The sequence below is a fragment of the Callorhinchus milii genome, unplaced genomic scaffold (assembly GCF_018977255.1).
Source record: "Callorhinchus milii isolate IMCB2004 unplaced genomic scaffold, IMCB_Cmil_1.0 Scaffold9, whole genome shotgun sequence".
Lineage (NCBI taxonomy): Eukaryota > Metazoa > Chordata > Chondrichthyes > Chimaeriformes > Callorhinchidae > Callorhinchus > Callorhinchus milii.
The window spans coordinates 17,684,314-17,710,438 of NW_024704750.1; the positions used below are offsets into that span (position 1 = coordinate 17,684,314).

General features: G+C 40.1%; 1 protein-coding gene across 1 annotated transcript; it reads right to left on the bottom strand.

Annotated features, from left to right (window-relative positions):
* Positions 1-421: 421 nt before the first annotated feature.
* Positions 422-24,819, bottom strand: cdan1 (codanin 1). The gene is made up of 28 exons (XM_042338128.1): positions 24,711-24,819; positions 22,475-23,154; positions 20,912-21,133; positions 20,178-20,374; positions 18,969-19,091; positions 18,767-18,842; positions 17,342-17,462; positions 16,327-16,436; positions 15,527-15,616; positions 14,374-14,449; positions 13,981-14,186; positions 12,983-13,097; positions 12,238-12,381; positions 11,500-11,666; positions 10,922-11,003; positions 10,745-10,825; positions 10,474-10,528; positions 8,950-9,083; positions 8,208-8,311; positions 7,772-7,921; positions 6,479-6,542; positions 5,878-5,956; positions 4,648-4,808; positions 4,015-4,122; positions 3,037-3,100; positions 2,756-2,946; positions 2,412-2,525; positions 422-1,790 (listed from the first exon to the last, which is right to left on the bottom strand). Exons 1-28 carry the CDS (start codon positions 24,801-24,803, stop codon positions 1,653-1,655), a joined length of 3,945 nt encoding a protein of 1,314 aa, XP_042194062.1. The 5' UTR covers positions 24,804-24,819; the 3' UTR covers positions 422-1,652.
* Positions 24,820-26,125: the final 1,306 nt, after the last annotated feature.

The following is a 26,125-nucleotide window of genomic DNA, read 5'->3' on the forward strand; positions in this document are numbered from 1 at the left end:
ACTAGGCCATCAAGAAATGACCCTCCGAATACTCAAACTAGTCTTTAAATCGGTTTTGATTCCAGTAGTTACTGAATGGCTATGTTTAAGGTGTTGCTATAAATCAAGAAAATGTATATGGGTTGGCTGACCAAAAAAAGGTTGGCCATTGCTGTCCAAGAACCTCAGAAAGGCTAGTTTTACTTTTCTTAACCATGTATACAGGGAATTAATCATTGTAATTCTTGCATTTGATATGCCTTATTACATCATCGAGATGTCTCAAAGTAGCTTGACTGTGTATTTTGTGGATGAAACGCAGCAGCCAGTTGCGCACAGCAACGTCCTACAAACAGCCATGGAGTGAAGGACCAATTTTATTTTGGGGGTTGGCCAGGGGAGACTCCTTTCTGTTTTCAAATAGAGCCATGGGATCTTTACCCACCTGAACAACTGTTTGTCTAATCTGAAGGATGGCACCTCTGACAACGTAACACTGCATTGGACGTGCAATCTTCTGACTAGAAGGTAAGAGTGCTACCACCAAATTAACATAAACACAAGTAACCAAAAAAAAAGGATTCTTGGAACCCATCACATATAATTAAGGACACATTCCCTCTGTACCCATTGTTGCATGTGGTTAGTAGAAATGGAAATTGGATTCCAGTACTTCACATACAAATATTCAGTAATGTTCATACTATTTTCGGACAGTCCAAAATTCTGGTCTGTCCAGTGCCTTGGAATGTCCTCCCGACTTAAAAGGTGCTATACAAATGTAATTTTGTTATATTTAATGGAAATTGAGTTTGTCTCAAATCATTTAACAATTGGCACTCAGTATCATACTCTCCCACAGCATAGCTCCCTCTAACTTGCAGGCCTCGGCAATCCTGTTGGTCCATCGGTTTTGGGACTGCCAGGCTTCAGTCTTCCCACGTGTGCCATGATAGCATACTATAGCAATGCTTAGACACTATATCATGACAGTAGGGACCAGAGCTATTATTTCTGCACCCTTTGAGTCTAATGCAGAAGGAAGATCCTGATTTTTATATAAAGTATTGTGGAAAGAGTGATACACATCTTAAGTTCATATCAAGTAAAGTATGCAAATAACAGTATCCTGCTCTAATCAAGCACCTATGCAGTAAACTAATTGCACCTCAGGGAATTATGCAATTTCTTTTTACAATGTAAATGCAGGATTTTTCAGGCTGTTGTAGTGACAATCTTTTGACAAATGGAGGGTGGTTACATGAGCACATTTATTTATATATTTATTATTTTTATATATATATATACACACACATCATACTTCTGCTCTTCCCATTACTCTCCACTTTGCTCCTGAAAACAGTGTGAGGAGTGACGAGACAACAGCCAAAGCAGGAGGTACAAGGAGTTTGGCCATATCACTGTTTCACATAGTGAAATGTATGATACATGAAATTACATGGGCACATAATTGCATAATTCTCTAGGGTGTAACTAATAGTCATTACACAAACATAAATGGAACAGTTTATTCATGATCAAAAGTACTAATTACAGGAATAGTCCAATATGAACTACGTAAAATATTCACCAGTGAATAAATACATTTATTATTAGCAGCTTTAAGTAAACTTAATATTAAACAAATATTATTGCATTCAGTACAGTTGTAACTAACTTTCCTTGGTAAAACTGTTGCTGCCATATAGGACCGCCACTTTATTCAGTCCATCTGTCAGCTCATTTGGCGTCTTACCAATGTCAGTCACGTCTTCACATGATCGAAATGTTTCTATTGTATTCAATAAATCCTACAACGAAGAAAGGAAATTTATTTTTCCTAAGTTGTACATGTAAAATGGAGCTGTGATTTTTAAACTTAGTTCTCAAATCAGAATGACAAGTTTTCTTTTAAAAAGGAAAACATTCAAAATAGACAATTCTATGTTAGCCTCAAAGAACAGATTTCAGTTAAGGTACCCTCAAACTAAAATCTTGTCTCCACCGTGCATATCTCTCAACACTCAACTTGGTTATAGCATCCCTATACAGCCAAGCACCTTTTTTCTCCACTCAGACATTTGAACTCAATTGCTTATTTTTCTCTGAATGTGATCCTCCCTTTCTTAAAGACATTTTGATTCAGTGTTCTCCACTGTTTCCCTTTATAACCAACAAGAATCAAGAGTTTTGACAGAGACAAGGCATAGCGTGCCTTCTTCTTTAAACAGACATTATTCAATGCTGTAGAAACTGGCTGTTGATAAGTACACACAAAAATATTTTCCACTGTCTATCTTAAAAGTTCTACAAAAGGAAAACCTAAGTGCAAATCAGAAATGACAATGTAACCTGTACTATTGTAAGTTTTGCTAGCAAGAGGAAAAGCTTATATTTACAGATTACAGTGTACACCAAGAAACTACACTTACTTTAGGCAATGGACACTGCAGAAGTTTCTTCCAGTATTGGTCCATTTCTTCAGTCTTCATTAAGCCATGCTGAGCAAGGCCATGAATAAAAAATGAGAGTTCAACCCAACATTGCTAATGGAAAATGAAAGAAAATTGTAGAAACCTTTAGATAGTACAACGTCTATAAAAACACATACAAGAGTTACGGTATGCAGGAAAAAAGCCGGCTGATGTTTTGAAGCAACACCAACAATTGTGTTATAATGGAGCTCTAATGTAATATCCTTTCAACATATCACAAATTAGACTGATGCATTTTGTGAGACCATTTGACATTAGATTGCATCAAGAACTAATCTCACCTTTGGATTTCTTGCCTCAATCAAATATGAAATATTCTTCTCACTGAATATTAGATGTAAAGGTAGAGGCACGTGGAAAGCATCTTTCCAAAGTGAGAGGAGGTAGTTGAGTGATGGCTGTAATAACTGGTGATTAGAAGCACGATCTCCAGAATCGTGTTGAATATGATTGAGTGGAATTTTTCCTGCAACTAAAGAGAGAAATAATGGGAAAATAAGATGAAAAATATAGATGCATAAACACTGGAGAATTAAATCCCTCGCTTGCTTTCCATACTTACCCAACAGGGAAGCCAACTCCACCGTGCACCTGGCAAGTGCATGTTCAATTACTGGAGAGATGTACTGCAAAGAAAATACAACCGCTCAATACCTCTGAGCATTCACTCACTGTGGTTCCCAAAGAACAACTCGTAAGAGAAGCCCGGTTGTATATTCCCAGTTTATCACCCAAATTAAAATTACTGAAGACTTAATTGTAATAATAATCCTTGCATTTGATATAGCGCCTTATCACGTCTTCAAAGACATCTCAAAGTGCTTCACAGAATATACAGTACTGTAAAATGAATTGATTATATTTTGCAGGCAAAACATGGCAGCTAATTGCACATGGCAGTGTCCCACAAATAGTCGTGGATTGAGTGACCAAATTATTATTATTTTTTGAAGGGATTAATATCCATGGAAAAGCGATCTGCCAATCGACTTAACAACTGGGTTCCTAATTACTGCTCGGTAAACAGAGGCGTGTGGTTGCCCAATGTTTCGCCCTGCCCGAGAATCGAACCTAGTCTGCTCTAACCACTGAGCTACAGGACTGCACTGTAGTCAAATGTTTCACAAGAGTCGCTATTAATATGAAACAGCAGTGCAACAACCCAGTGCCTTAAAGTAGTTGTAAACCAATATTAATGCACCAATATTCTCAGTGATTTAAAAAACACAGGTTTTGGTGTTTTGTTCTATCTTGACATCTCTACCACGCACACAATTTTCCTTTCCCATCTGCACTTTTCCATTATTAGATCCGACAAGACGTTCTTGTCAGTTGACTTGGTTTCCTGCATCTGATGTGAGGTTTGGGTTCATATGGTCAGTACGGTATGTGAATTCACGTGGGAATTGAAGTAAATTCACAAATCATATGCCTAAGTTTACTTCCTACCACAATGTAGCTCCCTCCATCGAATGTGCTGTCCAAGTCTCACCCAATTGCTACAAATCATTCATTAAACGCAACTATTTATATTGCTCACCTTCCTGCATTGAAGCGTTCTGCTTAACCTTCTGAACAAGTTATCAATTTGTCTGTGCTCAATTACTTCATCACTTCTCCTGGGACCCAGTGCAATACACAACAGTTCCTACAAAAATGAAGCAAAACATTCAGTACATGATGTCTATGGATTCAAAAAATCTTTCTTCCCTGCCCCCGATGGATTCAGAATAACACTGAGTGAAAAGTCCTTCGCAGTCCACATACTCATTCGTATTTATTGGAGTCCTCTAACACAGATGGTAGAAACTCGGTAATATGTAAGCCTTAGGCAAGGAACAGGCACATCCCAGGTGGTATATACACTTCAATGTAACACGAGGATTGCCAAGAACATAAGGATGGGTGACACCACTGTCCTAGTGGATAGCGACTGCCTTCTGTGCAATGTTTTTGATTTAAAGATAACACAAATTAAGATTTTTAAATACTGAGTTATCTTAGTTTGCTGTAGAAATGAATGGAGAAGATTAACTTTAAAACTTGATTTCCATACAGGACATCTTTACACATTCAAACACTACGGCTACTTTTTCTGAATAAATTATTTACTTCCACTTTTGTTGACAAGTTATACTGAAGAGAATTATCAAACTGCATAAACTGAGAGCACCTTAAACTCGTTGGTTATTTGAGAGGGAAGAGGTGCATTGTGTTCACATCCTGGAAGGCAGCTCACACTCTCAATGGGAGCCTCTTGTGTACCTGATGACAGCAGCGCTTGAGATTTCTTCAATCTGTCAAAGCACAGCTTCACTTCTTTCTTGATCAAAGCTAATAATAGGACAAAAAATATTTAAAATATAAAAACACTACTTCACAGGAACTTGTCCACTTTCTTGCAGGTCTACTGCAAACACACTTTATCACTCAGCTTCTCCTAGCCTGTGACTAGTGTGGAAATAACTGCAGAAAGAACATTGATGGGGTCACAGGTTACTCCTGTTCTTTAAGTTAAGGAGATGGTGTTAAAAACAGAAAAAACACAAATTAACCACAATATGAAAAGGTGAATTCATCCTCCATATGCAGCTGCTACAGGTTTTAATGGCACCAGAACTAACAATACTGGCCACAGCCTCAGCAAGTCTGTCTGCCTTACTGTGGGATGAAACCAGTGCCCAGACTAAGCTTACTCCCTTTCCTCCCCTCATTCTCCAGCAAGGGAAACACTTAGGACATTGTAGTATTCGTCCCAGTGAGTTATTAGATTATGTGACTGGGGAGAAAGAAAAAGAAAACACATCAACTTATCTGCTCATTTCCTCTTTCGTGCCATCACTAAGGTTGGTTTCTTAAAACTCATTAAATAAATTTTAAAGCCATCCAACACCTACCTCCTTACTTGCATGGTCTAATTCTGTCACCTGCTACTTCGATAATATAGTGTCCACATTCAAATTACATTCAGAGGCCCGCAACTGCATCTTATTTCAGACCGAAACAATAATTTGGGTGCATTTAGCCAAGAAATAAAACCAATGTGGAATGGAATCTCAAGCCATATTATGGCCGATTTTATCGTTCTTCATGCCTCCACTGAACCACTATACAGTCGTAGAAGGGAGCACAAGGGTGACACAAGCCAGTTAATTACCCCTAACGAAAAAAAACTTACATTGTGTGATTATGTTAAATAATCACATCTAGTGATTACGTTAAAATATTTCAAAGTTCTTCACAAGTAACTATTGTCAAGAACAGGTTTTGTAGACAAACATTCTGTGGGAAATGTTTGGTATCTGTTTGATAACTTTCCTTCCATACTTGAGTCCTGAGTACAAGTGTCTGACTGTGTTGTGTGGGCAGCATTAGCAGTAGCATCACTGTGTACTCCCTGTACCTGAAATGTTGGCCAAGAGCCACGTGCAGGCTTTCTCAGTTGCGAGACGGCTGGTAATAGCTTCTGCTGTGCTCAGCACCTGTACAAAACAAGAGTCAGTTAGATCATTGTTATTGGAACAACAGAGAAAAGAACTTTGCAATATATTATGGGGTTAAAAATCACTGCATTCCTCAATAAACTCGTATTTGTCAAAGGTTTTGAAATTAAATTTCCTCAACCAATGAATAATTAGTGCTCAACAAAGACTGAAAGTGCCCAGACCCAGCAGTTTGGTTTCAATTGGGCAGCATAGTTTTAAAAATTCAGATTTCAGAATATGAATTAGTTAAGCCTATACGTTAAGCCTGAAGGTCCAATATCCAAGACCCATAGAAATGGCACAGGAGGTGATCATTTGGCCCATTTTGTCTGCCTTATCCACGAACAATAGGTTCATTTTTGTGTCATGGATTTCACTAGAAAATGGGAAATAACTGAAACCAGACCAGAATTGAAGACAATGTAATGAGCTGGCATTAATGCTCTCACTCAAGCCACACCCTCAAGTACATAGGCAATCCATTGTGCACAAGTATGGATTCTGAAGGCCAAAACTCACCGAGGCAGACGTCTCTTCCGGAAGCAGAACTCGAATTGCTTCTGGGCCTTTCTTGCTGCAAAACCTGGGGGAGGAGCAAGAAATAGAAGATATTTGTTAAGATCTCAAACTTTTAAACTTAAAGAAATTAAGGCATACCATACCTCGCTCTAGGCCAGGCGCATCATGGCTGTGTGGGAAATTAATCAAATATGCCTTTTTACTAAGGGCTCAGTTGTGTTGATGGATAACACATTACCATCTCTTTCCAGGGGTACATATGTTCCTTAGTGCTGCTCTGGTAACTGCTCGTCCCCAAATTTTAGAGAAGTGAGAAAAATAAAGCAGCTCCAGCAAGGTAGTGAGGCTTTTCTCAGTAGCTGCACAACAGCTATTCTCCACCATCAACAATACTGTGTAAGAAATAGGTTTAAGGTCATCTGTAGATAAATCTGGTGAGAACTATCTGGATGCTCTCCAGGGTGCAAGGGTCCAGCGATGTTATAACTCAAACACGTGAATTACATGATTCAAAACTAGATATTCCATCACCACCTTTTACTCTTTATCCAATGGCATAGTTAACGACAAAGGTACAAGGAGTTCAAAATTAAGAATCAACACCCAACTCATTCAAGGAAATTGATCACTTGATCTAATCAAATTATACCAATTTCCACAAATCTATGATCTATGAAGGATCAGGATGGGAGTCCCCTGGGTCTAGGATTCTTCACTATGTCCTGGCCAACAATACTCAAGATCAAATTGGTTATTCAATTCATAATTATAATAATCCTTGCATTTGATATAGTGCCTTATCACATCTTCGAGATGTCTCAAAGCGAATCACAGAATATACTGTAGAGTGAATTGATAGTATAGTTATCAGTGGGACATTGGTGTGCACAAAATTGCCTGCCACATTTGCCTAGTAATACTCAGTCACTATACTTCACAGTAGAGATGCAAGAGAATGTGAGAATGTTATATATTATTAAGGATTATCATCAGGAGGGATTAATTTTTATTGCTTCCAGTGTTGCGGAAACCAGCAATTTGTATTTCTCACTTCACACTCAATCTAAATTTTTGAAAGGCCTCTTCGTTGTGGAGACATAAATTGGCTGCTCTCCACATGATGGAAACCAATGAAAATGTTCAGGTAAGAGATGGTGAGGTAATGAGACTGAAAGCCCTACCAGTTGTACAAATTTGCTGCTTCAAAAATCAGATGCACAGCAATTGGCTTGTAACCCAACGCTTATGCTCATCACATGAACCTTCAGTACTGCTAACCTTGCGAATACTTACAATCTGCCCTTGACTACTGCCTCCCTGCTTTCTTCACAGAGTTCAGTGGTGACGCTATCAAGGAGCATAGTTAGATTAGGCTGTTCACACTTCATCCCATTGCATAACATCACCGTCGCACGTTTAACCAGCTCAGCCACTAGACTCGCCCTGGCAAATAGAACACACATACACACAAAGTGTTACATTTTTATTAGCTAATCCACGTTTTCATTTCTAAGTGGCACTGGAAGGGTACATTATAACAGTTGCCTTGCATTAGGATTTGGAAGTCAATCTCCTATCACACAACTAATTATGGAATTGCATGCAGTTTCCCATATTCTCAAGGATACATTTAAAGTGGATTTTTTTTTAGAATAGAATCCATAAAATAAGACTGATCATAAAACCATATATATTTTTAAGACAATAAAGCAGGATATGCATCACTTACTTAATGTGCTTCACACAGTTAGAGCAAACTCTTTCAGCTACAAACTCAACTGTCTTACGAAGTGATGGGGGGTGATTGTGAAAGAAAGCTTCCTCCAGTTCAGCCTACTCAAGAGAAAAAAAATCAAGCAATTCCTCTCCATTTAAATGAGACTGACTTCTCTATTTGCAGCGTTAAGATTTAACCCTATATTACCAGTATCTGAATTCGGAACTAGCTGGACAAGGCCCGAAACCTAAAATTTAAAAACATTTCCACAGGTCTGCACGCGTGGAGACTCCCGACTCTCCTAGCACACGCTAACGCCGCGCAGAGCAGCCTCACCTCGTCCTTCCTGGCCTTCACAGGGATATCAACTAACTCAGATTGTTTGAATCCAGCGACCAGAAGATAGCTTTTTCACTACCTTCTGTTTGCAGGGATTCAAATACTTGGTTCAAAATTCCGGCTCACTGAACTGGATCTCTTGCCTCCTCCCCGGAGTTTAGGTATAGTTAACATCAACATTCCTTAGCTTTCTGTCACCCCTGTCAAATAGTGCACAATCATTCATTATGCGGGCTCGTGATGATGATTGGGGACAGAGACCAGGAGTCTTCCCACAGCAGTTGAGAGGTTTGGGAGAAAGTCGTCTGCCGCCCTCACTGAAACAATGTCATCCAGCCACTCTCACTGACATTTATTTGCTGCACAACAATTACTTAGATAGTATCACAATTACGCAGGTATGAGAGGGTGTTACCTGGAGTCGCTGCTGAGACAGAGCTGAAGTTGACACTAGCGGTTCCGCTGCAGTTGGGGTGATCTTTCTCATAAATCCTCCATTCTTAACACCACTGCCAACTACATAGGAAACCAGCAGCTTGCGTAACTCAACTGCAACACAAAAGTATATTCTTTGGCAAATGCAGCAGCCAATTTGCGTACAGAGTAATGTCCCACAAACAACCACAAAGTGAATGACCACATTTAACACAGAGATTGTTCCAGGAAACTGGGAGACACTCCCTTTTTGTTTTGATTGGTGCAGTAAGATCTTTAACGTCCAAATGAACAGGTCCAGGACCTAAGTTGAACGTCTCATCCGAAGGATGCCCTCAACACTACACAAGTGTCAGCCAAGACTATGAGCTCAAAGTCTCCATGTGGGACTTGAACCCACAACCTTCTGACTCAAGGAAACGAGAGAGCTACCAAATAAGCAAGTCTTACAGCTTCCAGCAGGTTGTGTGTGAAACCAGACAAGTGTTTGGAGGGTGTAGAGCATAGGTGGTTTGCCTGCTTAGGCAAACCACCTATGCTCACCCAGACATTATTCCTGATCTCAACCCCTTGTCCGACATTCAGAAGATACTGTGTATGTGCAAACTGAAAAGGGGAAAGAAATTAACATTATCCTAAGCTACTGCACCTGGTTGGTGAAGAACGCAGGCAAGAGAATTGGGGACGAAGAAAGCAAACCACCGTACACACGCACATGCATATGTTTGTCTAATTGCAATCAGCACTGATGGAAAACAATTATTGTTGGAAAAATGTACTCAGGATAATTCCCTAGAGATTCAGTATGTGTACAAGCCTGCAGGAACTATTATCTCCAGCAGACAAAAAGCTTCATCTTTCGATCCTACGCAAGCTCTATAGATGATCTGTACACCCAGTACCTCAGACTTGGTGCCTGTCCAGCACTTTGAGACATTCGTCCAACAAGATGCTATATAAATATAAATTGTACTGTAGTAAATCAGTGGTCTCCATTAATGCTATGGGTTGTGTGACCCACAACACCCTTTTGTCCATAAGACAACTCGATATCCACATTAACTGGGCTTGACCTCATTGGGCATATGAAAACAGTGCGGCTATCAGGTCTGTGCGAGTGCCCCCTTTGTGTATGTTATTTGTTTTTCTTATCCTACACTAACTTAGATCTGATCTCATTATCTTTGGATGCCAGTTCAGTCCCATTCAAGTACATTGTGAACATCATATAACCTTGTACGCATACACACAAGATAACAATTTTAAGTTCTTCCGTATCAGAACCCCAAGTGGATACCCAGAGTCAAATGTCCTACTGTAATTCCCAACTGCTCTGTCAGGGGAAGCTCAAATGGAGTTGGCCCACTTCCTCATGAAGCGGGAGGGACAGAGAAGGGTAACTTATAGATGAAATATGGTTGCAATGTCTAAAACATTACCAATAGACAACAAATGTACAACAATGGAGAAACAACCAAGAAAAAGCAGCTCAGGCAGTACTTACTTAAATAGGGACAGCAGGTGTAAAGAAGTTGCTGATCAACCAAAGGAACAAAGTCCTGGAAACACACAGACAGTAAGGTCAGTAGGAAAGATCGAAAGTAATAAATTGTTGGTTCAGTGGGTAAATGCACAACTTGTTGTGATTCTGCATCTGATCTGTACAGCTCAATGCCACAATAGGACTTACCCATTGAACCATCAGGGAGCTGCTTTTCATCTTTTGTACCGACAGAAATCAAGCTAACAACTCCAGCATTAAAAGTATTACTTACTAAGCCTTGGTCTGACACGGTCAATTCAATGGCATCAATCTGCTCTTCATTGAAAAACATTTCTTCAGGAACTGCAGGAATCTATGAATCGTTTAACAACAGTGAATTATCAGCCTTTGCACTGTTCCTGACATTTTTCATATCAAGTACTTCACTTCATTGTCGATTCAGACTTACTTGGAAAAGCCACCCCAGGACCGCGAGGATCAACAGTTTGTTCAGGCAATTCCTATTCTGCTTGCTAGTTAGAATCATGTATCTGTTTCATCACAAACAGTAAAGAATTTAATAATACAATAGTAAGTTTTTCTCCTTACCTTCTTCCTCCCCTCCAACATTGCAAATCTAGAATAATTTTTAAAAAATGTCAAACTGGTATTGATTTGGTGTGTAATGGCCAAGACAGTTCGAGGCATTACAAACTGCCCATTTCGGTGGACATTAAATCCAATAGCAAGTCCCAAAAGAGAAAGCAGTCTCTCCTGATGTCCTGGGCAACAGTCCCCCCAAAAAAATTTGGAATTTAACAGCTTTTTGTGAGGCATTGCTGTGCAAATTGGATGCCACTTTCCCCTACAAAATAAAGTCACTACACTTTACAGTAAAGCCTGAGAAATGCTTTGAGATGTCCTCCCAACATGAAAATATGCTATATATCCAATGCATCGTTTATCAAAACTCTTGCCAATTAAAATAATAATCTCAAGTTACATGCAAAAATGAAACATGAACAGAAAGTTTAAGATGCCACTCACCTGTATAAGTGCAAGAGGAGGGTGAACACCTTGTGATAATAATCCAGCAAAGGAGTAACATAGTCCATCATACTCAGGAACTCAACCACCCAGGGTACTGTGAGAATCGTGCGCTGACGTTCAAGTGACCTTTTCAATATTTCATACACATTCAGAACAGAAACTCCCTGGGAGAGAGACAAGTAAAAAAAGTCAACAAACTGTTAGAATGCAAATGTTAGGAAGCTGGAGGTTCACTTCACAGGCAAAGAAAAACATGTATTTAGTTTTTTTTGTGCAACTTGCTGGACAAAAATGGTATCACTGCCTGGACACTGAAGACAAAGTACACCCACAAAAAATATAACTACTGCACTTTAGAGTAAATCCTTTGGGAAGTCCTTATGATGTCAAAGGTGGTATTAAGCACTGGCTTACTTCACATCTCTCCACCTCAAAACATCGTCAGTTAGGTTTTCAGCCTATCTGCCCCCACTTTCTGGACTCCGGATCCCTGACTTGATGCCGCCCTCTCCGCTTTCAAGGTCCGTGTCAAGATCTTCTCTTCAATTTCCCCTTTGGCCATCATCCACCCCCCTCAGCTAAAGGGGAAAACATTCATATACAAAACCGGTCCAAAACTAGTGATAAAGACAACCAATAACAAATGAAAATTAAAAAAATGGTTGGATGTTAATGTATTGCATTACTGAGTACTATCCGCAAGGTACGAAACACATTTAATAAACACATGTTCACCTGGTTTCTGAGGGGAAGAGCTGCCTCCTGCATATCCCGTGTTGGCCGATCTCCTGTTCGATAAGGGAGGAAGGTAAGAAACCCCAGAAACTTGGCCAGCAATCTTACTGTCATCAAGACTGAGGCAAAGTGTTCCTTCTCATCCTAAATTAAGCAGATAAAAGAGAGAAGAAATTTATTTCAATGGACAAGCCGACACTTGGTACAATGAGGCATTCAGGTCTCAGGGAGTAAACGGGTAACAGCTTCCGGACCTATGATCATTCAAAATAACCACATATGCTTTCTGTGTTTATCACTGAATAAAAGCTTCAATAAAACTATTAATATAACAAAGCTATCCATAAACTACACTTGGCAGTAATAACAACAAGCTACATATATAGCATCCTTTACAATGGTTAGTATCAGAGCGTTTAAGGGAAAGAGGGGAGGTATGTAGGCACGGACGAAGAGGAAGGTCTTCAGGTGTGATATGAAGACATGGGTAAGAAGAGAGAAAAAGGCTAAAGGAAAGGGATGTGTAGGAAGCCGAAGATAGCTGAGCCAATAGGTGGGTAAAGGATTGAGGGTTAAGCTAGTTAGGGAGGGAGGGAAATGACAGGGCACTAGAAGAAACTCAATCCAATGCACGAAAAGGAATAGGAAGTGACCTCTAGCAGGGGGTTTGGGAGGAAGAGACGATGAAAAGGAAAACAATGCTTGTGAACAGTTGCCTCACAACCTGCACGACACAAGGGCTTACCTGTTCGTCCATATCAGTTTCACGTTCTGTGGACTCATGGTTTAGGATCGCGATGCTGTCTAGTTCAGAAATCTGCTGGCACAGGCCATCTGACAAGTGTTGGTTTAACTGGTGACTAAAACAAAAATAAACTATAAAATTAAGCCTTTGGTAACAACAAACTGAATTTGCAGATTGCGGAAGGAATAGCAGGAAAGTTAACAAAAACTAATTTAGTAGCCGTCACATGCTCACAAGAGTTTTGGATGAAGAAGGCCGTTAGGCTGATCTTTCCAGCATACACACGCCACGTTTGTTTAAGAATTGTATTTTAAAGCACCATACAATTTACAGAAAACATCTGAACAACATCTGAATAAGGCTTCTAAATTTAAAACCTGTCTAACATGTTCCATTCAGTATCAAACAAAGAGGCTTCCAAAACACTATACATACAACAACGTGTTGTCTTAGAATATGGCAACAAGTATTGCACCAAGGTAAATGTTATTGCATATAAAAGTAAAATGTTCTCTTTATAGCTCCAATGGGATATCGGATTCAATTGCTGCATTGTCTCAAATTGAATAGGCTTCTATCTAATCACAGGTGGAAACTATTTTTCAAAATAGTGGGAAACAGAATATAGTTGCACCAAACGTAGTAGACTTCCAGCTTACAGAATGCCAGGCTTCCTGGGCAGAGCGAGCATGTAGATACTACTGACATTAATAGCACTTCCTGTGCATAGTACCGACTGGCAGCTGTTAGTGTGGGGTTTGATTTTATTGAACAGAAGCATTGTAGTTTAACGAAGTCCAAAAACTATTTTGCTTTGCTTTCAATGTTAGTTACCCTCTGGAACCAAGTCAGTTGGTAACATGTTCCCATACCTGCACCCTCTGGAATCAGCAACCTGACAATTATTCCTCTGCCACCTTACATTCCTGGTAAGAGGTTACAATGAGCATGGAACCGACTACAATAAAGGAGGCACAATAAATGAAAACAGAACCAACCTTCCTGCACATAAAAGGAAATCCCTGAAGAATTCTTGGCACCCAGAAAATGCTGGAGGCGGACATGGGCCCCCGATACTCTGAGGCACGACAAAGCGTTCCTGCAGTCGTTTCAGCTTCATTAGGTTGTCTGATCCAAGCATGTCAAGTACGTCCTGATCAGGATTGTCACCACCTGCAAGTGTTCCAACTGGGCCTTTACACATCTGCAGTAGGAACAAAGAGGAGAGGATATGAAACAAAATGTTTGGGTGAAAAAAATCACAAAAAGTATCCAAAAAAAACATTTCACTTTTCACAACTAGAAAATCAAAATATTGATTCTAAAGTTACAAGAACTTGGTTTGAACAAACTTAAGAGTCAATTACATACACGAAAACCAGCACACTTACCCTTATCAGCTGTTTCTGAAACAATCTTGCAAAGTGGCTGTGGTTATAAGCTGTGCTTAGATTGACCATCATCATCCTAAAGTAAAAAATTACAATTCTCAATTAATATGGATGCATCAAACAAGACTTGAGGCAGTTTTTATGCATCAATAATTGTTCAGTTAGAGTGTTCAGACATTACGACTTTTGATGTTTCACCTGAAACTCCCCACTGTGATCAATAGTCTAATATTTTCCTTGAAACATTCATGTCGGCTGTCTTCACAATGGAAGTTCATTAAGCACCTCTGACAGTGCAACGCAAGCACTGAATTGGAATGGTCATCTTAGACTATGTGAGTTCAATGGCTACCATCACTGACATCGCTTGTGGCAGAGACTGGCCAGCTTCCTGCATATGTGCTAGAGATTCATGCTAGAGAAGTTTCCAATATTCATAACAATTCTCTTCAAACCCAGTTTCTAAATTTGGTAAATTAGATCCAATATACATTTCGCTGAGAAGCAATGAAATGGCATTGTTCTTCAAACCTGTGTTAAAAATCTGATAGGAGTATTTGGCAATAACCTGCCTGGGATCCAATAACTCCGCTGTGACAATGGACAAAGTACAAACAACTGACTTCTGCGCCCGTATCCCCAGAAACATGTGGTAGCTCATCAATTGTAGCATTGCTCTTTGTAAGTAGAAGAAACTAGAGTGCAAATGTGCCCTCTGCTGGACAATAGCTCTACCTCAGATATTAAACAGATATTACTCCATCTCTCCTCTCATGGTTAATATATACTGAAAATTAATCATTCATAATTGAATAATAAAACTATTAATCTAAACATTGTATCAACTTCTATCAAAGAAGTTGTGTGTTTTCATATTCAATACCAAGTATTTTATAATTTGTTTCCTTTCTTAATAAAAAGGAAGATCTTATCTCTCTTAAGGCTCCAAGATTATGTAGTGCCTGCGTGACGGGCAATATTATATATATAGGTGTGTGTATATATATATAGATATATAAAAAATCCAAGTTTTTGTTCATTATTTTTAAGTTTATTAATAATAACTTTAATCTGCTATAATAAGTGTAGTGACTATGGATTTGTAGGGTAAGTTTACCGGAATGGAAGTTGAGAACACACTTCACCTCTGTACCTGATTCGGAGTCCCAGCGCTCTCTCAAAGTCCCAGCAAGGATTTTCATGTTTATCCTCCCACTCGCGCAGGAGTTCATAAAATATATCTCTGTAAAATAACAAAGGGCCTCTTCAATCGGTACATACATTACAAGCTTAAGACTTTTTAGCCTTCAAACCATGTCTTTTTGAACCCCTGCTAAAACTGACTGGAGATTATCAATTTATCATATCATTGGAACAAATGGGGAGGTTAGAATTATTTTCACACAGAGTAGTTAGGTTAAGGAATCCTTCCATGAGCAGTAGCTGAGGCAGATCCAAATTAGCTTTCAAAAGGGAACTAGATAAATATCAAAAAATGAGGTAAGCTACAGGGGGAAGGGGGAGATAAATGGGACTGAAAGGATTGCTCTTAAAATAGCCAGTACAGAAACTATGGGTCGAATGGCCTTCTTCTGTGCTATAAATTTCCATGGCTCTAAAAGGAGTGTGTGGAATTTTACTAGTTAACGCTACAACTTAGAAAATAGATAAAAGCTCAGATGTAAAGAGAGTAACACGGTTTAATTACTTCAAATAAAATTAGTGAAATTACTTTGGGATCAGTGATTTGCATTGCCATGGTATTTTCTGCTCTGGTACGCTGCTGTTGTGGGAATTAAGACCTCATTTGTATTCCAGGAATATAGAATTGTGCACAACAGCAGCAAGAATAAAAACTTAAAAAGTGTTCTCCTTATATTTTTCTTCCCTTGCGTCTCCTGCATTTTGCAATATTTTCATCCTGAGCCATTTCTAACAAGACAGGAGCTGTACCTTTGCTTCTTGAAATTCTGAAAGGCTCTGTCGCTGATAAAATTTGATCGGTTGTCGGTTTCAGGCTCAAATGGGACAGGCTGTATGACTGAAGGAAGAGCGAGTGACACCTGGAAAAAGAGAATCGAGTCAGCAAAGACATGCCACAGCCACTCTTCAGTGTAAGTGAAGCACATTGGGGCAGATCGTCATTAACTGGAATGTCAACTGACCAATCTGGAGAGAAAAGCAGTCTCACAGTAAAACACAATTTTTTGAGACTTCATATGTTTTCTGAGAAAAGAAATAGAATGTGAGGCTGAATAAACTCGAGCAACAAGAATGAATGGTTTAATCCGACAATTCGCTGTTCACAACTGAACCACCACTTCACATTGATCTTCTGAATTGCAGGGTGAACCTTACAATCCACTGCTGAAGCCATGACACACAATCTAAACAATGACAGCTAGACACAGGATCCAACAAATAAAACCAATAAATGTGCATAAGTATGTAATCTTAACATCTTAAACTGGCTACTTACAGAAAACTTCAATATAAATTTATGAGATCAAATCACCTAACAGAACTCCTGTGACAACTGGATCTAATGAAGAGAACAAGATTTTCGCAAGATCTTTCATTGCTTCCTTTTAACAATCTTCTCCCAACCTTTTGTGAATACATTTAACTCCTTTTTTCCTTCCAATGCAGTACGGTTTCAAGAGCAGTCACCCCCCCAATTCCTTTCCAGAATGACCACTATTTATATACAGTTAGAGAGCCATATAACCACAAGAATCGCTACACCAAGCCTTTGTCTGCATCTTCCTGAAAGCAGTTCAAAGAACGGTCTCTGGAAAAAGAATCCTGGCTGATTCCCCCTCACTAACTCATTGCTGAGGCCCAATTGTAGCTCTCTAATACTGTCAGTTGAACCCAAATGGTTCAATTTATGTGGTTCAGCACCTCACTGAAAAAACTTGCTGAGCCATCTGCAAAACCAGAACTGCCGCCAGGCCGATTCTCTCACCTTGGCTGTGCTGATCTTGTGGGCGTAAATCATCTGGTCATGTAAGGAGCTCGAGAACATAGCGAGTCTGTCATTCTCAGCAAGAAGCCTCAGAGTCCCCTTATCTAAATGGGAAATGATCCTAAACGAATGAAAAAGAACATATAGACCAAGGATCTTACTCTTATTTAAAAAAATGTGATGCACATTATCCAATCACAACACAAGATATCAGTTCTTAGTTTGTAACATTTTCAGCAATTTGGCTAAGCAAAATTACAAAAAAAATTGGGCCACTCGATTGACGACTGTTTGTGGGACACTGCTGTGTGAAAATGGCTGCTGCGTTTCACCCACTAAATACAGTGAATATACCATATATTCGTGAAGTCTATATATATATTGAGAAGTCTCAACGACTTGATAAGGCTCTATATAAAATACAAATATTATTATAATTCAGGTGACAGAAGATTGCCTTTCCACAGTTGGAAAATCACTGATCACTCAATGTAGAGCTAATTATTTGCTTTCAGCAAGTAACTATAAAGCATACATTGAACAATCTTTTAAAGTATTGAGCATATTGTGAGTGAGATTTACATATCACTACACTTTTTAGAAACTTTGTGAAATGTTTTGAGAAATTCTCGATGTCATAGATGTTCTACCAAATATAATGATTATAAGAACAACATGAAATATATCAATCTTTGCAAACTTTAGGGGTTTTAAAAAAGTGGACTTTCGATCAGGGTAGATCAGGTCCAAATGCAGAATAATAAGATCCAAACAAGATCCTTTGAAACCAACCTTAGACTTGGCTCAATTTCACAGAGGATTCTTTAGTCTTTCTCTTGGCTACTGCAGGAATACCCACTGTTTTGTGCTGTAAACTTACCCCACAGGGAACCCCCCCCACATAATTTAGTGTCACTCTCATATAAGTGTCCAAGCCCCATCTCAAAATCCATCCCTCAATGATTTACCTGTCCTGACTAATGTCTGCATTGGGAAAAGTTAGATACGCGAATCCCCTATTCACAAGGAAAGTAACAAGAACCCAAAACATTTTTTTCTCTGCTCCCAACAAGTCTACAAGACTAACTGACTTTAATAATTTCATACTGGATATACCCTACATATCAAATAAAGATCTAATTTGTCAGATTTGTAAACAGTGAACACTGCAGGTACCTGAATGTGCCTCAGCAAAGCCACTGGAATTCCCCACCCAGGCCAGCCTGATCTCCAGGCTAGTGTTTGGAGCCTCCTTTGGTTGCAACCTTGAGGGTAGTATTCAGTGGGTCAGTCAGAAACAGAAACATATCTGGGTGCCTGCAGATTTGCTTTTTTGCAAATCCCATAAATTAAACCATATTATTTGTCCCTACAAATAATTCCAACTATAACAATGTGAAAATTCAATTTAAACTAAACACTTACGTTAACTGTTTATCCAGAACTCTCACGGCAAAGTAGACACAATTGTGCACACTCCTAAAATACTGTCTTTCCACATCTGGGGAAGGGGATGGGGGGATAGAAATGCATTTCTGTTTAATTCGCCATTAATCAGTTACAAAATTTATAGAAATGTTTCAAATAAAAGTTATTAACTTGATGTGTCATCAGACAGATAACTTACTTTTAACTTCTGAGGAATATTTCATCTCATCTTCAGCATCATCTACAGCTGATGCTCCTCCTCTTGACGTCAACAGCTGCAGTATAAAGAAAAGCTCCAAAAAAATATTTGGTACTAAATTCTCTAGAATTGGGAGAAAAAAATGCATTCAATTAGCAGTTTATATTTGCACTCCTATCTCAGCTGTCGTCCCACTTCCACTCAACCCAAAAACACTTGGAGCCCACTGCAAGACTGCTGACAAATTGATGTTAACTATTCCTTTGTTTTACAGCTTCAGTTTTACGCAATGGTTGAGACCACCATCCATTGCATTTCCTTTCTCTCTTCCTTTCACAACATAATTTACATATGTTGCCAGTGGAAAAATAAACCATTGAAGGCAGCACTTATAAAGTCAGCCAACATGAGGAATCACTGTCGTTCAACATTGTCATTAGAACTGGAGTCCTGTAGCTAAGTGGTTAGAGCACTCGCTTTGCAAGTGAGAGACCTGAGTTCAATTCCAGGCAGAGGGCGAGACCTTGGGCAAGTTTCCTTACTCCACACAGAGCCTAATAATAATCCCTCCAAAAACCAAAAACAATAATTAAATTGGTCATTTTCAATCTACGACTGTTTGTGGGACATTGTTGTGCGCAATTGGCTGCCGCGTTCGCCCACAAATATACAGTCAATTCACTTTACAGTGTGTTCTGTGAAGCGCTTTGGGACGTCCTCCCGACGTGAAAAGCGCTATATCAAATGCAAGGATTATTATTATTATTATTGGCCTGACAATGTAACACCATCTGTGCTAAAATGAAGAATGAACCAATTCCCAAAGGTACAGAGGGGACAGCACACACACAAACAACTTTGTTCCACATAGATATTCTAATTACTTTCTTTACTGGTGGGTTATTCTCAGCAAGATTAGCCAACTACCACTGACCAAACTTTTCAAATGTGATTGGAGATGCATCAGAATAAACAATCTCCATTTAATACAGTTAAAACGCTGCTCCGAAAGATGATAACACACTGCTTTTGTAAAGCGCTCTGAGACGCCATACGGTGTGGAGGGCGCTATATAAATCCAAGTTCTTGTTGCTTTCTAATCCAATGGTAAAACATACAATATACTGACTTTTAAATGAATTAGCAAAGTACGTATTAGTTTAACTACCATTTGTAAGAGTTGACATAGCCATCCCATAACACACTTACCCAAGATACAAGCAGAGTACAGCTGAGCCAGTATATCAAGCTGGTTTCGGTATGAAACTTTGCTTACATCAGCACATACAGTTTGGCTGTCTGAAGAAACAGGGACAGATCGTCCACACGGAGGAGGTTTAATTGGGGTGGTGGTATCATCCGGAACAGACACATAAGGCGTTGATGTTACCTGAAGCAACTTTGACCTAAATGGAAATATTTTATTCATTCAACAAAAAATAAGATAAACTTCACCAGAGGTCAGAAAGACACTAATTTGAGAGCATATAGTTTAAGGAGTCTATAAAAAAATTAGTGGAAAAGCAGAAAATAATTTTGTATTTACATTCCCCCAACAGTACTCTTGCATTGTGCATCCATTGCTGGTCAATCAGGAAGGTGACTTATATTATAACAATGGCACTCAGTAACTGATAGGTTCAAAACAAATACCCAGAGTAACTCCTTTTGGAGACCCATCCAGGTCTCAACACCTATGTGCAATATTGAAACACCAACCTAATATATCCCAAAGTAACATAGGCTTGTGCCACAGCACCCACCCCCCATCCCCCACTCTTTAAGCGTACACAAAGAGAATAGGACAAACCAATTTTTTATTGAGAGGCAGAACTGACTATAATGTCTTTTCTCGTCTTGCATATTTCTAGATTTCTATAACACATTCTTGACCAGAAAGCACGCTGGAAATTTTCCCAACAGTTTAGCAAAAATGTTGCTACCTTTCTATTTTCAGCATCTCTCGCTCTTCCTGCAAGCTGTTGGCAGGTGAAACAACAGTTCCCTCCAAACCAGCACCAAATGCTTCTCGAACGGCTCCTGCTGTGTAGGTTGAAGTTGATTGCTGACTCAAAGGAGTGGAAGTGAAGCATATCTTGGGTTTGGACAGTGACCGCTCTGCACTAACTGGAGTAGGATTAATTCTCCTTGATGGCTTTGTTTTACTGAAATAAATACAATGAAGAAAAATTAGATTTCAATCTATAAACAACTTTAAAAATCTAGAATTCCTGCACATACCTGACCAACTTGTCCAAATAGGGCAGTTGATGTTTAAAACATCCATAATAAATAAATATTAATCCTTACATTCGATGTAGTGCCTAATCACATCGTCGAGACTTCTCAATGCACTTCACAGAATGTACTGTAAAGTGAATTGACTGTATAATTTGTGGGCGAAATATACAGTCAATTTGGCAAACAAAGAGGCAACACCTTTAGTTCAAATACAAAATACAATACAAAATTACATTTGTAAAGTGCCTTTCACGACAGGAGGATGTCCCATACAGTCCCAAATGACACCAGAGGGGTCAATGCTACGCATCATCCTTTGCACTTGGAACACATGTGCTTCAGAAAAGTAAAACTACACACCTACTCTGACGGACCAAATAAAAATCACTCAATCCACGACTGTTTGTGGGACACTGCTATGCACAAGGGGTTGCCATGTGTCACCCACAAAATATACAGTCAATGGACTTTACAATATACTCTGTGAAGCGCTTTGATACATCTCAATGACTTGATAAGGCGCTATATAAAAATGGAAGGATTATTATTATTATTACTAAGTCAACTGTAAGCTTACAAATTAAATCGATCTTTGGAGCAAAAGGTTATGAGTTAAAAAGGTACTGATTTCACTACCTGACACAAATCCACATACCTACATGACTTTTTGTAAGCACAAAAGATCCCCATCCCAGCAATAACTAAAAGCAATGCTCACATATTTAGAATACATCAACACTGGTGTAGTATACTGTACCACACACCTTTACTTTGGAATATCACACACCAATCCAACCTTGAAACAAATCCACCCAGTGATAGGGTGTGTAACTGTGTGCTATACAAAAGAATGTTTTTTTGTAAAAACACTCAAATTGGATTATTCTAGGGGCTCCACAGAATATACTGTAAAACGAATTGACTGTATATTTTGTGGAAGAAATGTACTACAAATCAAATTATTTTTTATTACCACTTCGCATGCCCTGCACTCAGGGTCCAAGAATGGATATTTTACCCAATACTTTTATACATATTTTATATACTTTTATTTTATATACTTTTATATATAATCAAATATTTTGTGCATTTCACCCACAAAGTATAGTCAATTCACATTCCAGTATCTCCTGTGAAGCGCTTTGAGACATCTCGAAGATGTCATAAAGCGCAATACCAAACGCAAGGATTACTATTATTAAAACACTGGTGAGCCAACTGCAGTTTACAGCAGAGGATTCATCTATTTATACAGATCAGAATACCTTGGAGGCATAGATGCAGCGCCCACTGGCGGAAACTCATCTAAATTGTTTAAGTTTAACTGACTGGAAGGCTGGGAAGCAGCAGGTGAGCTGAGTAAATCCACCCTTCTTCTTCTATTGCCGCTCCAGTTTGGATTATCCTCTTCGTTTGAGCTTCTTACGAAGTCCTTTGTTACCTGCCGACCGGGGCCCAACATGTTCTTCTTCTTGGCCCGTCGCTGGGATTGGCTTTCAGAAGTTGTGACAATGAACTGGCCAAGGCTGACCCTCTGAGCCGAGCGGCGCTCTCCCTGACGCGGCGTATCGCAGCAGACAGATTCGGGGCTAGCCGCGCTGCTCGAGTCACCATTTGATTTTGAGAAGTACGACGAACCACTGGACGAAGGAGACTGGAAGAAAACATCCGAGTTAGCGGAACTGTTTGGAGTTTCAGAGAATAACTGCGTTCTACTCCCTTTTGGGGGGACTGTATTACAGGTCCTTCGATCACTCGGGTTACACTCACTCCGATCCCGATGGTATGAGAGTCTCAGCCCTTTTGCAGAGGATGACTTTGCAGGCGTAGATGGACCATTTGGAATTAGTTGGTTTGTCTGTTCCCTTAAAAAGTTTAAAAGAAAGGGAACAAACTCTCTGCGCAGAGAACTGTATGCCAGAAGCTCATCCTTCACGTCACCTTTCTGAAAACAGAAGTCAGAGAAGGTGAAAAAAGTTGTCATGTCAAAGAAATTATTATGTTGCCTCATATCAAGAATGTAATTAGGCTTGTAACCCAAAATCTCTTTCTCTTCTTCCTCCTCAATGCATGGCAGATTTTTTTTTGAGGGGGGGGGGCAGTAATGATACAAACATAACAGAAGCCTACAGCTCATTTGTACAAAGCAAGTACTTTTTATGGTTTTCCAGGTGGGATCATCCTGCCCAGGTGGACGCCTAGTTGAGGATATGTCTCTATCAAATAATAATAATAATAAGGATCATCATTATTATTATTATCATCGTCATCTCAGGCTAGTCAACCACCTCAAGGTCTTGCGTATGGTGTTCCTGCCCCGACTTCGCCAAACTCAAGTCCAGAGTTAATTCAACTCCAGTGAGACTCGACTGTTCAATCAATCAATCAATCAATCAATCAATAAACAAAATTAAATCAATAAATAAATTAATTTAGGTCAAATAAGTAAATAAATGAATCCCACTCGTTAAACAAAAATTAAATAAAAACATTCGAATAAGATAATGTTTGAATGTAAAAATAATCGGAAGTTGAACCGCAATGTTCCTGTTACAATAAAATAAGAGGCTTTTACATACAGGAGCTGCTGACCTATTAAGAAATTGCACACTAAGGACTGGAAATGTGTTGTCAGTCCAGAGATAACAGTCTGGAGGGGAGGGGAGGGAGGGGGTATTTTAATATAATTTAATAATAGTAATAATCCTTGCATTTGACATAGCGCTTTTCACGTCGGGAGGACGTCCCAAAGCGCTTCACAGAACACACTGTAAAGTGAATCGACTGTATATTTGTGGGCGAACGCGGCAGCCAATTGCGCACAGCAATGTCCCACAAACAGTCGGTGGATTGAAAATGACCAATTTTTATTATTGTTTTTGGTTTTTGGAGCGATTATTATTATGAGGGCTCTGTGTGGAGTAAGGAAACTTGCCCGAGGTCTCGCCCTGTGCCTGGAATTGAACTCAGGTCTCTCACTTGCAGAGCGAGTGCTCTAACCACTGAGCCACAGGACTCCACAGTTAATTCCCGGGGGGGGGTGTGGGGGGGGACTCACGTGACCGCGGTGGCCCGCGGCTCTGCTCTATGTCGTGTGTTTCTAAACATAGGAGAAAGTTGTAGTTTTATTGTGTGGGCGGCGGAGAGGTACATAACCACAGGGAGAGCTGAGCTGAGCTGAGCCAACCGTGGGCCAGGGGCCGGGGCCGGGCCAGACCAGGGGCCGGACCAGGGGCCGGGCCAGACCAGACCAGGGGCCAGGGCCAGACCAGGGGCCGGGGCCAGACCAGGGGCCGGGGCCAGACCAGGGGCCGGGGCCGGACCAGGGGCCGGGCCGGGGCCAGACCAGGGCCGGGCCGGGGCGCCTGTCAGGCTGGTCCGCGCGGAGCGGGGGCTCGAGGCCCCTCGGGCCCTCCCGTCAATCCTTTTTAAACATGAGTTTAAAGTCTTATTTTGCCCTCCGTTCCTCTCCCCCTCTCCCGCCCTCTCTCTCTCTCTCACCTGCACGGGCTGCGAGCCGTTGGTTTTGAGCCACGCGAGCGCCTCCCCCGCCGTCACCTCCTCCCTCAGCAGCAGCTCGAGCACAGCCGCCATGACTCACTCACACACACACACCATCAGTGCGCAGGCGCCGGCGCCCTCTCTTCCCCCCCCCGCCCCGCCCACTCGGCGGGAGATTCAAATCCATTTCCCACACCAGTCCTGTGGGCAGGAGTTGTACATGTAATGTAACATGACAACGACTCGTCATGTATGGAGCGCCCTTCACCCGGGGTAGGGGTAGGGGGGAGCGTCCCGGGAACGCTCGGCAGTGGTGGGCGGAGCTGCCCCGACCCCGATCAGATCAGATCAGATCGGGCGTGTTATTTTTTTTTGTTCAAAATAATTTTTTCAACTAATTTCTAAATTTAAACCTGCAAACCTACTGCACCCCTTACCCCCGCCCCCGCCCCACCCCACCGCTTCCTCTTTGAAAACCTTTTCTTACACCGTTTCAAAAGCACGAACCGTAACACGCAACACATTACTTTGGGGCTGGTACTTGGTGGACTTTGGGCTAACAAACTTATTTTGATTTCTGGCATCCCAGGCGGCCAGAGGGAGATTCAAATTCATCTTACACATAATTACAAAGAAACGCGCGGCGCAAAGCGAGCCTGTTCACTCAATGTACCAGCTCATAATTAACATTTCAAACCCTTAATATCCTTACTTCCCAACTATTTATTCCTCCCCATACCCATTAATAGGCTTACTTATTAATAATAATCCTTGCATTTGATACAGCAGCTTGCACATCCGGTAAAGTTTTCGCATTTACTCAACAGATTGAGATGCACCTTGAGACATCCTGACGTGATAATCAATATCAAATGCAGGGATTATTTTTGTGAAATGATCTTAGTACCAAGGAAAGAATAGTACATTCATGATTACAAAGTTGAAATACGGTAACTTGCTTATTAAAACTAGCATATCAATAGAAGCAACAGTCAATCAAAAGTATTATGAAACGGTACTAACTTATCTCTTGTTCCTCCTAAATCTCGTATCAATGTCTTATTGTTATTTGTATAAGTATACATAAACAACTTACTTCCCCACTGGTTTTCATTTGTGAAAAGGTCTAAGTCAGTTGTAAGTAAAGACCTTCACAATGAAGAAAATAAGGCGTGCACCAAAATTCACTACAATGAATGGGTTACATCAGATTGTACTGTTACTGAACTACAGTCTGAAGTTTATAGTCTGAAAATATTTCCCAATTCAGCAGTAGACAGAGAGGTTCACTTTCATGAAATAATAGATCATGCTTCTACAATTGGATTTGCACAGAGTCGAGAAAGAAACACGGTTCAAACATCAGATGAAGTGAAAAAGGGCAAGATTATTTAATGCAAGGCGAAAAGAAAAGC